Below are 12,256 nucleotides of genomic sequence, written 5' to 3' on the forward strand. Positions count from 1 at the left end.
TATATAAGTTATGACTAGATTAATTTGCAAAATGACTGACATTTGAGATCGAGCGCATCTCTAAACAAGTATTAAATTAATGGCTTGGGAACACATGAACACCACGTACTAGCCAATCAAACTAACATAAAGACACGTTATTTAAAAGGCAATATTAAAATTAGAAACAACACACACACACACACACACACACACACACACACACACACACTTTTACCTTTTGGAGTTCTTGATCTCTTTCAAAATCTTTTGGGATATGTTTAAGTCTTGGTGGAAAATACCAGAAGCAGACATTGGTGAGCTCAGGCTAAATCAAACATAAAAATTATATAAATATCCTTAAAACCATACCTAATTCCTTAAGTATTTCAGCGGTATTTTAATGAATTTCATTATTAATATATTTAAAAATAGTTTTTAAGGACCTAATACATGTTGGACTCTAGACACAGAGACAACAAAAATGGTCACTGTCCTCATAGAGTGCTCAGTCTGTCACAGGCTCTCAATGTCTTTCTTGAAAACCTCTCCTACCACAATTCTTGATGATTTTCCTCTCCAGCCAGGTCATCCTCGGTGTGCTCTGGTCTGTCAGTTCCCTCAGAGATTGTCAACCACCCACTCCATGACCATTCCTCAAAATATTTTACACAATAATGCTAGTTCCAGTTTCACATTTGAGAAAGGTCTTTTGGATTGAAATACGGATAATGGATTAGAGAAGAGAACAAATAAAGAAGGAAGAATATTAGATACTAGAATCTTAGGCTCTGATTGTTAAGTCAGGAGGGAATGGAGAACACTTCATTCACTAAAGCAGTGGCTGTGGGTACAGATAGGAGGGATTACATTTTCAAAATCTTTGACAGAAATAATTAAGCTCTCTCTGTTAGCTTTTCAAGATGAATTCAAATTTTCTGGTTTCAGTGACTGGGTGTCTTTCACATAGATTAAAAAATGTAAGAGAACTTCACTTAAATTTAAGCTCATTCCAGAGAGGAAAACAAACTAGTAGAGGATGTATAGTATTAAAACAAAACAAAACAAAACAAAACAAAACAAAACAAAACAAAACAAAAAACAGCGTTTGGGCACCTGAGTGGCTCAAATGGTTAAGCATCTGATCCTTGACTTCAACTCAGGTCTTGATCTCAGGGTCATGAGATCCAGCCCCAAGTGGGGTCCCACTGGAGCCTGCTTAAGATTTTTTCTCTCTCTTTCTCTCTCTGACCCTTCCCTTCCTCTCTCTCTCTCTCTAGAAAAATTTTAAAATTAAATTAAATTTTAAAAAACAGACTTCTTTACTTCTAGCTTCCACTTAAGACTGCAAGAGAGTCACAAAAATTTAGATAATAATATAGTCAGAGGAAGACAATTTCAAAGACAGACAAAGCACATTTTTTCCCTAACAGTTGTTCTTATTAAAATGGTTTTATGCCATTGGATGGTTGAGTGGGCCTTGGAGAGGAAAATGGACATAATTCTGGCAAAAAAAAAAAAACTCCATTTTTTCATTAATATCTACTTAGTGGCTTAATAATGATCTACCAAAGATTATCATAATTCAAAGTCCACTTTCTCAGGCGCCTGGGTGGCTCAGTTGGTTAAGCGACTGCCTTCGGCTCAGGTCATGATCCTGGAGTTCCGGGATCGAGTCCCGCATCGGGCACCCAGCTCCACGGGGAGTCTGCTTCTCTCTCTGACCTTCTCCTCGCTCATGCTCTCTCTCACTGTCTCTCTCTCTCTCTCAAATAAATAAATAAAATGTAAAAAAAAAAAAAAAACAAAAAAAAAAGTCCACTTTCTCCTATGACCTACTGTCCAGAAACCCAGCTGCATATTATAACATATGAGAAAAAAAGCCAGAACCAATTAAATTACTCTTATTCTGTGCCAGAGATATCAGAAAAAGCAATTATAACCAAACAGTTTAAATTGTCTTAAAAATGAAAATATTGAATATAATTATCAAATAAAAGTCTTTTGGACCCTTGACTTACAAGACATAAAACTTAAATGAAACAGGTTTTAAAACCTAAATGGTTTGCATTTAGATAAGATAAGATAAAATATTTATGATAATTGCTAAGTATACTTTTAAAATTACCTCAGGTAAGAATACTTAGAAAACAAAGTATAAATCCAGTAAATTGTTAAAAAAAAAAAAAAAGACATCCTTACCTCTGCATCAAACACAAGCTTAAAGTTATCTTTTTTCTTCAAAACCTTATAGAAGTATTTTGCAAGTTCCATATATCTGTTGATCTGTGCCTCAAAGCCACGGGTTCCCTATAAGAAAAACAAAATCAAAGTTTCCATTCAAAAGTAAGTCCCTTTAAATTACATTGAAAAAGTTCCTGAAATTGATTACAGTTATTTAAACGTACGTTTCAATAAATAAATAAATAAATAAATGTACTCGATTCATAATGTGATTATTATCCTACTCCCGGTAGGTGTTCTCCATTATCACTTCATTTTTATCTCCAGCTCCTCATCCCACCTTGATCCCTACTGTCTGGGAACTTCAAGCCAGTTACTTAGCCTTCCATGCCCCAGTGTCTAGATCTACACGTTTGCTAAATATTTTGACATGTAATTTTCATCTGTCTAGTATGTAGAGGAAATTTTTTAAAATTACATATACTGTTACAACAGTGGAGGAAATACTACAAAGAAAGCCCTTTGCATACTTGCCAGCAGAATGTATTTCAAAATTAATGACTGTTGAGCTTCTGCTACCTCACAGGCATGTAGTTCAGCGCTTGACACACTTGGTTAAATTTACTCTTAGAAGAACCTTATGAGGTGAGCAACTGAGACACAGAATGGTCCAGTATGTCTCCATCCACCTTCTTCCTTGTGATTTCTGCTTGTCTTATGGCACTAAGCACTACAAAAGGGGTGACTTTCCCACTTGTGTTTTCCTCTGAGACCTTCTCTCTGAATCTCAGACTTTAATATTCAACTGCTTATTCAAATCTCCACTGAAATGACTAATGAACACCTCAAAATGACATGCCCAAGACTCAACTCCTGATCTGTCTACACAAACTTGTTTCTCCCACAGTTTTTCCAATGTCAATAATGTATTAAGTTGATCCTCTAGTTGCTAAAGCCCAAAACTTTAAAGCTCTTGTATCCTTGATCTGCTTTTTCTCCTAGTCCACATCTAATATTTTGGTAAATTTCATCAGGTTTACCTTCATAATGTAATTAGAATTTTATATACCTTAACCTGTCCGCTGCCGACCCAGTCGGTCTCTCCCCCATTATTGAAATTGCTTCCCAACTGATTTCTTTGCATCTGTCCACACACCTATGGCCCAAGCTGAGTATATGCATTCAGGTTATTCTAGGCTTTACAATCATATGAAGTGGGAGAATACGTAAGCCTTTGTCGTCAGAGCTGGCTTCATGGGTATACAACCTGCACAGTCACACAGGCCCTATACTCAGAAGGGTTTTCTGCTTAATTTAATTCTCTGCCATTGCTGTTCTGAAATTCTTTAAAATTTTGCCTTGGGCTTGTGTTTGTAGGTAGAATAAGGAAAATGTCCTTAATGAGACCATGGACCATGCATGTGAGCTGAGGAGATACATGCAACTTCCATTTCCTGCCATCCTAGTCACACACAGCATTTGCCATGTTCAATGAGCAGAGAATTCCACCAGCCCAGTGCTATATGGAGCTCCGTGACTCTCAGTGCAAGTACAGGTGAACACAACTGAGCCATCAGGGATGCTAAGAGCCCTAAGAAACCACACTTCAGGGGTGCCTGGGTGGCTCAGTCGGTTGGGCAGCTAGCTGCCTTCGTCTCAGGTCATGGTCCCAGGGTCTTGGGATCAAGCCCCACATCGGGCTCTCTGCTCGGTGGTGAGCCTGTTTCTCCCTCTCCCTCTGCCTGCCTCTCTGCCTACTTGTGTTCGCTCTGTCAAATAAATAAAATCTAAAAAAAAAAAAAGAGGAAAGAAAGAAAGAAACCACAGTTCATGCTCAAACCAGACCTTGTTTCCAACAGACTTTGCTCCCTTCACTCCTTATCCTTTTCAATGCCTTCAGTGTCTTTCTCCACAGGAAATATACATGTATAGTTTGTGTAACATTTATATTAGGTATGTTTTATATATACATATGTAATACATGTAAAAAATGTAATTATATGAATATGTAGTTAGAATCAACTCTCAAAATTTTGCAGGAACATTTGGAAAAGGCATTGTTAGATCTGAAATGCTTAAGAATAGGAATGATTCACTATCAATGGACTCATTTCTTGTGATAACCACGTTTTCATCTGAAATGCCAGAAATTCTTGAGGGCAATCTGGTTTTCTGGGGAAGCTATAAACAGTTAAGAAGGGAAGGAGAAAAGTTAACAGAAATTTATTGATGAAGAATGTTCCTACTTTTGATTCTGAATAAATGAGGCCAAGGATCACTGGATCACTGTATGGTTTACTTCTCTCCAGGAATTGTGCATATAGAGCTTTCAGTGGCATTCATGCATACTGAGCTGCCATTGAAAATATCAAGGTATGTGTCCATATTATGAATGCATCTTTAAGCTCTGTGGAAAAAATCTATAAAAGCTGAATATTAAAGGCAATGGCACTTGTAATTTAAGCTTTATTGGTCCCTGTTAGCCCATGTTCTCCAAAATGCAGACATCATGATGAGATTAAAGTTACCAGGGTTTTATTAGTGGCAGTAGCTGGGAGAAGACAGTAGTAGGAGCTGGTTAGGCTCTGAAGAAGTGAGGCCCTAAGTGAAGGGGAAAGGGAGGCCAAGTGGGAGGAGCTCACTAGACTACCATGAAGTCTGAGGAAAATTCAGAAAGGCCACCGGGGGGGGGGGGGGGCCTCACAGCAAGTCAGCTGTCAGCAGAGCCTTATGCCTCTCAGGAAGGGGAATGCCTTAGCATCCCTGACAAGCTCAGTCACTGGCTGGGAGAAAACTCCAGGAAACAGCTCCTGGGCAAACATAATTATGAATTTAAGAGAAGCAGATGGGGCTTTTGGACAATTAATATCCCTGTAGCATTCTCATGGCCAAAACAGATTCATTTATGAATCCAAAACCAGTCCAACTCATGTAGAAAAATTGATGTAAAAGGAAGCTTTTGTGTTATATTTGCTTTTGCATATATAGTCAATGTTTGTAGCATCTTATATTATTATATGTTTTTCTCCTTATTTTTATAACCTATTAGAGTATATTATAGGAAACATGAATTTCATTAACAATGACTCCTCTTTCTACCATCAATGAAGTATTCATTGCGTAATTAGAGCAAAGGAGGACAAAACAGAATTTTTCAAACTTGCAAGTCAACTCTCTTTCCAACCTGCCATGGATATTCTCTGAAGTTGATTTCCAGGGTGAGAAGTGTTTTTTTCATGGGAAAAGCATTTCCATTCCAGTGTATACTGAGTTTTTATGTAATCATCTGCGCCCACTGAAAGGGTAATAAAATCTTTATCTCCCCAGGAGTCAAATACTTTTCATGCTGGGGTAGAATGGGATAGAGACTTCCTTTTCTCCACCAAAAGAAGATTCCTTAGCATTCAGGACGTTCACATGAGCTCTCTCTCCTTCCCTTCCTCTCTCAGCGTGGGTGTGCCAGCTCATGTACAAGATTCCAGTTTCCTAATTGCAGGTCTCTGTCCTATGGTAGAAATCTCCATTGCACACTTAGATGTGCCACGGCCTTGCCGTGTTGTCCTGAGGGGAACCAGGGGTGTGGGAAACTGACACTGAGATATTCTCTAAGTAAATAGTTGATCTTCCTCTGATTCAGAAACCTGTGTTTATAGGAAGGATGAAGTACATAAATATAGAAACTAAATATTCATTGGTCATATCTGCTTTGTAGAAGGCCAGACAAGGTGGCCCAAGTACACAATTCTCTGATGGTCTGGCTTAATCCAGGCCAAATGTGCTCATCTGTACCTTTTGAACCGCAGGTCACAGGCCATTAGCAGGTAATAGAACTAGTTAAGTGGGTCATACCAGCTTTTCTTTCAAAGAGAAAGAGTAGGATAAAAAATATTAGAGAATTTCATATTATAAGGTATTTTCTTGAAACTTCTGTTTTAATTATGTGTGTGTATGTAATTATTGGGCCACAAGATAAAATGTATTTCTTACTGTGGATTGCATTAACAAGGTTAAATGCCACTCCTTTATTGTATAAAGGTATAGATGAACTATATGATCCTTTTCATAATCCCTTATATACATAATTTCCTTTTTAAATGTTTGTACATATTGAGCAGTTGCTAGTTCAAGGATAAACCTGTTGGCCAGTATCTAGGGGTATATACTTGTTTAAGGTAAGTCAAGGTATATGCTGTGACTGACAGCTAAGCTTTGGCAGAACCAGCAACATCTTATAGAATTCAGGAGGCCCAGGAGAATATTTACATAAATAAAATCTATACAGAGTCAGACTGAGGGGTATTTGGATTTTCCAGTGTCTGAGAGAACTACACAAAATTTTGGGCTTCATGTTTGCAAAAATTAGAACTTAGAATAAAGGAAGTCTAACAAAATTTCTGAAGTGGATATCTAAAAATCTTCAGAAAAAGAACTTAGAGAATGCCTATCTTCAAATATTGAAAATTATCAGTGAACCTCCAAGACGAACTAATGCCCGATTGTCTTCCCGAGTAACTAATGATCTTGTATGAGAGTGCGGGCTCTACATTAGGTTACTGCTGGGTGACTTCTGTGAAAAGAGGTGTCTCTGGTTTTGTGCTAATAGATTTCTAACAACAACAACAACAACAACTACAAAAAAGACTTCAACTTAAACAGCAGCATTGGTAATACATTATAGATGGCGTTAGCTCATGTCAGAACTTTCTGCACAGAACCCAGTGTCCATCTTTCTATGGAGGACTGGGAATGGAGTGATAGAAAGAGCTTCTCAAAGCATGCCAATTATTTCAGTGAAAACTTACAAATAAGGGGCAGGCGAAGGGTACAGAACATGTCCTGCTATGGTCATAATCTTCAGAGAGACCATCTGCTGACCCTGACTCCAAGGCAGACTGCACACCCATGTAATAAGTAAGGGTTCACGTCTGAGAATCTATGTTGACTGCAAGTCTACCTGACTATTAACAATTCCAATGAGTAGGAGGGAAAAATCATTTTTTAAAAAAGTTACAGACAAGTTTATATTCTTAACAGATTTTTATTCCTACAGTTAGGTAGAGTGTATATAGTGACAGTGCAATATGCCAAATTTTTTTCCACCTCAGTTAGAATTTAGACCTGAGAAGCCAACTTGTCATCTGTAATTAGAAATACAGAGGTTCCCTTGAGAGATGTTTAGGAAAATAAGGAGGCTAAAGCTTTGGAAAAGACGCCCAAACAGAACTCTAAAAAGAATGGAATAGTCTATACTCTACCCAAATGAAGAGGACCTAATAAAAGGGATGACAAATTCCTACCTTTGCTTTCCACATTAACCACAGCTTAAAGACATCAACATGTCAGCCACACTGAATAGTTTTATCCCCAGTGTCAAAGTCCACATTGTAGAGTTTATCTGGCTGGAAAAGATGGCCAGCTTGCCTCCGGTTCCATGCTTCCAGAAGACCCTAAAGAAAGAGTAATATATCTATATGCAGGTTAGATACATTTCAATAAGAAACCACCACTATTTATTTCAATTAATTTAGCATTTCTACTCTACCTGCACTTTTTGGGGGGTTACCTTCATTTATTTTTTAAAATTTTAGGAACTTTTGTATTTTAATTCCAGTAAAGTTAACACACGGTGTTATATTCGTTTCAGGTGTGCAATGTAGTGATTCGACAATTCTGTATGTTACTCAGTATATGCACTTTTAAAGAGAATTTTGTTTATTTTATATAAAAAATGCTACTTTTCTAGGATTTTAGTGCATATAGGTGTTCTTTGGGTTTATCTGGAACAACAGATTGTGTAATTGGAGTAACACGATTTCTCTATTTCTCTCTAACTTTTCTCAGAGTCCTTGAGGTTTTGCTGCTCTTTTTGAAACTACATGCTACTGTGTATTGAAGTTAATGAGAACTGAGGGCCTTGTTCACTTGCACTAAACTATCCCATGAATCAGCCGTTTGGGTTCCTGTCAGCAAAGTGCTCTGAGAGTCACAGTCAGTGGAGAATAAAGTAATCCTTTTGTGCTTCTCTCATAAAAGATGTTGAAAGAATGGAGAAACATTTGCTTTGGATGGTTAAGAAGTAATCACTAGAGGGGCGCCTGGGTGGCTCAGTGGGTTAAGCCTCTGCTTTCGGCTCAGGTCATGATCTCAGGGTCCTGGGGTCAAGCCCCGCATCAGGCTCTCTGCTCAGTGGGGAGCCTGCTTCCCCCTCTCTCTCTGCCTGCCTCTCTGCCTACTTGTGATCTCTGTCTGTCAAAGGAATAAATAAAATCTTCAAAACAAAAAAAAAAAAAAAAAAGAAGTAATCACTAGAGAAAAGGTATGCTTCCCGTCCCCCAGTTAAAGAGAGGCTTTTCTCAAAGGGTGTGTCCAGAGAGAGCACGAACCAGGCCAATGCACATGCGCAGATGGGGTACTGTTTAAGTAGACATGAAGTGCAACTTTTGTACAAGAAGCAAATAACAATATATTTATTATGTGTTTATTATAACTGGCCTCTTCACAAATAGTACATCATTTGAGCCTCACAGAAAACTCACAGCTGAGGTACTATTGTGTATCATTTTTGCAGACTGAGGAAACGGATACGTCAACATATTGAGCAATTTTCAAGGTCACATAACCTAACAGTGATCCATCTGGGATTTTTCTTGGAGTCTGTGGAAGGCTAACTTCAAAGGAAAAATCTCACACTCCTTTGTTTAGGATAGGCTTGTGGATCTAGGCAAAGGAGCACAATATGGTGGCAAGAACTGAATTAGGGGAAAAGGAATAGAAATGATACCTTGAAAAGACTCCCTTAGTGTCTACATGTTGGGAATCCTCCTTACACATGAAAATATTTTCTCTTTAGTCTATTTCAAACTCCCTTTTTAATGTTATGTTAGCAAGAGCTAGAGACTATTTAAAATACTTTAAAACATATAATCATTATAGCTTTTATCTACTCTCCTGATGTGATGAGTAAGCTACAGTTAGTCATAGTTACCCCCAACTGTCTCACGTTGTGCAGGGCCATGGAGTTGTGGCGAGCAAGGGTGGAAATGCCCTGCCCCACTGATTTACAAGCTGGGCTGCTGGAGGGTGGGTGGGTTGGACACGAAACCAAATGTGGCATATGTGGATGTGAAATTGTACCCAGGATAAGTGTTAGGAAGGACTTTCATAGTATTGGAATATTCTTCTCTAAGGATCAAGGATTCTACTTCGTCAGAAGGTCTAGGAAAGCTTCCAGTGAAAAGTCATTTTCGAGTTCAGTAGGAGCTAAACTAAGAAGATGCTGGGGGAAGGTGTGGGAGACAAAGTGGAGCCACACCCTGATAGGTAGGAGGAGAAACTCCTGCCAAGGTCACAGGGGACGAGCTGCATGGCTCCTTCGTGGAAGTGAGGGCAGGTCAAGGGATATCAAGGGCAAAAAGCAAAGGAAACACAAGATGAATGGGAGAGCGGAAAAGGGCATGGGCTGTACCTCCCAGGCCTTGTAGGCCGCATCAGGGATTTCAATCCCCATCCTAAAAGCAATGAGGAGCCACTGAATGGGTTTCAGTTTTGCATTATGAAAAAGTCCTTCTGGATGAAAGAGATTGACATGATTAGCACTTCATTTCAAAAACACATGGCACTTCATTTCCCTTACACAATTAAATAAAAGAAATTTAAAATTAGTTTTAATTGTATTTTATGTAGAGTTACAGCAAAATATATATACTTATAGTGCCTTTTCAGCATCAGAAAATATGTTAATATTGAATATACTTGGTTTAAATGGCTCATTAAGGCATGAATCAAAATGGTCTAATGTGAAACCTTAGGGGCACTCAGATGGTTTAATAGATAAGAATCAAATGCTCCTCTTAATTTAAGGATACACCACAATAGGCTTATTTTCCAGAGATTACCTTAAAAATAGTGAAAGTTTTAGTAGTTTGGGGGTTCTGTTCTCCCTCCACTGACAATCTATGTATCTTTAGGAAAAGATAAAAAGGAGTATAAAACAAGAAAAGAGAAACTGAACTTCTTTGAGGAACACATGATATGTGGTAAGAGAATAAAATGTACTATTTCAATATACTCATTATGGGTGAAGAAATCAGGGAAGATGGCAAAACATTTGTTTTTGAGTCCTAAACATAAAGGTATCAGAAATCTGAATGTTGAGGACAGACCTGGCAGCAACAGGAAGAGGGAGCAAACTCCGAAGCTTCTAAAGGAAAAAAATGTAGTCAAACTGTCATTTCTGGGTATGGGACACACAGGAACAGACAGGAAAGAGTAGCTTATTAACCTGCAGGCTTCAAACACAAGGCAGCCGCCCTTTTGTTGATGGGATATGGAAAGAATATGGCTGCCGTGTGGCCAACTTCACAGTCTGAAGCAGAACTCAAAGTTCCAGCCTGCACTTCTGAGAAAGAACAAAGACTCTCTCAGAAGAGGCAAAGTGATTGGGACTCCTGGGTGACTCATTTGGTTAAGCTGCTGCCATCGGCTCAGGTCATGACCTCAGGGTCCTGGGATCAAGTCCTGCATGGGGCTCCTTACTCAGCAGGGAGCCCGCTTCTCCCTCTACCTGCTCTGCCTGCTCCTCCCCCAGCTTGTGCTCTCTCTCTGACAAATAAATAAAATCTTAAAAAAAAAAAAAAAGAAGAGACAAAGTGGGCACTGAGTACTCAAGAGTGAGTTTCTTAAATTCCACACAGAAGTGAGATCATATGGTATTTATCTTTCTCTCACTGCCTTACTTTGCTTAAGCAAGATGCCATCTAGCTCCATTCACGTTGTTGCAAAAGGCAAAATTTCATTCTTTTTTATGGCTGAGAGAGAGAAGTAAATCAAGAAACACACTCTTAACTACAGAGGACAAACTGATGGTTCTCAGAGGGGAGTAGTGGGACAGATGGCCAACATAGGTGATGGGGATGAAGGAGGGCACTTGGGATGGGCACCGGGTGTTGCATAAACATATTGAATCTCTATATTGTACACTGTATGTTAACTAACTGGAATTTAAATACTATTTAAAAATAAATTAAAATAATTTTTTTTTAAAAGACTGAGGACTGCCTTAAAGTTAATGCAGTTTGTTTTAAGAACACAGACACTTTATTTTTACATCCAAAGTCTTTGGATTGCTGGCGAGCGGGAGAGAAAACAAAGCTATAAGTGATACCACACAAGACGAATTTGCATTTCTGACAATGACATGGAGATAAGAATCCCTAAGCTGCATTTTATCACTGCGTCCCCCCTTGGAGGAGATCGTGGGCTTATCTCTTTGTGTAACATTGGGTTTACTACTGATGGAGATAAAACACAAAAACCTATAAGGAGATAATAATTTCATACAACCCATAAATTTGTGCTATGCTAAATATACTGCAGTTACTCATACTTATCTGCATTTAAAATGAGCAACATTTTTGGCCCTACACTCTCAAATAACAAATGGCTCCAGTGGGCCAAACGTGATCTCTAAGAGACATTTTTGTTTGTTTGTAGTGTTTTTAGTAAGTGGGGCATGAGGGATCAGGTTTTCTGTAGACCCTATCGCCACCCATTGTGTGATCCCAGATCTTATCCACACATGGAGTTAACACCTGTCCTTACGCTCATTGGGTCTTGTGGCACCTAAATGGCCCAGTGACTGCTACTTAAAGATCAAGGGGGAAGGATCAGTTTAGGAGGGCAAATTGTGCTGCACTGTGCTAATTCACGGAGGCCATAATTATTTTGGTTTTAAACATTCACAATGAAGCTAGACAAGACATCCATCACCGCCTAATTAAAAATAGAAATCATTGGGCGCTTGGTGGCTTAGTTGTTAAGCGTTTGCCTTTGGCTCAGGTCATGATCCCAGGGTCCTGGGATTGAGCCCCACATCAGGCTCCCTGCTCTGTGGGAAGCCTGCTTCTTCCTCTCCCACTCCCCCTGCTCGTATTCCCTCTTTCACTGTCTCTCCCTCTTAAATAAATAAAATCTTAAAAAAAAAAAAAAAAAGTGGGGTGCCTGGGTGGTTCAGTGGGTTAGGGCCTCTGCCTTTGGCTCAGGTCTTGATCCCGGGGTCATGGGATCATGGGATCGAGCCCTGCATCGGGCTCTC

The 12,256-nt window shown here is 39.0% G+C and overlaps 1 protein-coding gene across 1 annotated transcript in view; it reads right to left on the reverse strand.

Moving 5' to 3' along the window:
• The window catches only part of LOC111154283 (glutamate decarboxylase 1-like), a 29,589-nt gene that overhangs the window by 2,167 nt on the left and 15,166 nt on the right, over nucleotides 1-12,256 (reverse strand). The window contains 3 exon segments of the mRNA XM_022513787.1: nucleotides 218-307; nucleotides 2,182-2,289; nucleotides 7,461-7,610. Coding sequence (XP_022369495.1) covers nucleotides 218-307; nucleotides 2,182-2,289; nucleotides 7,461-7,610 — 348 coding nt within the window.

The sequence above is a fragment of the Enhydra lutris genome, unplaced genomic scaffold (assembly GCF_002288905.1).
Source record: "Enhydra lutris kenyoni isolate GAN:26980312 unplaced genomic scaffold, ASM228890v2 scaffoldscaffold36, whole genome shotgun sequence".
Classification (NCBI taxonomy): Eukaryota; Metazoa; Chordata; class Mammalia; order Carnivora; family Mustelidae; genus Enhydra; species Enhydra lutris.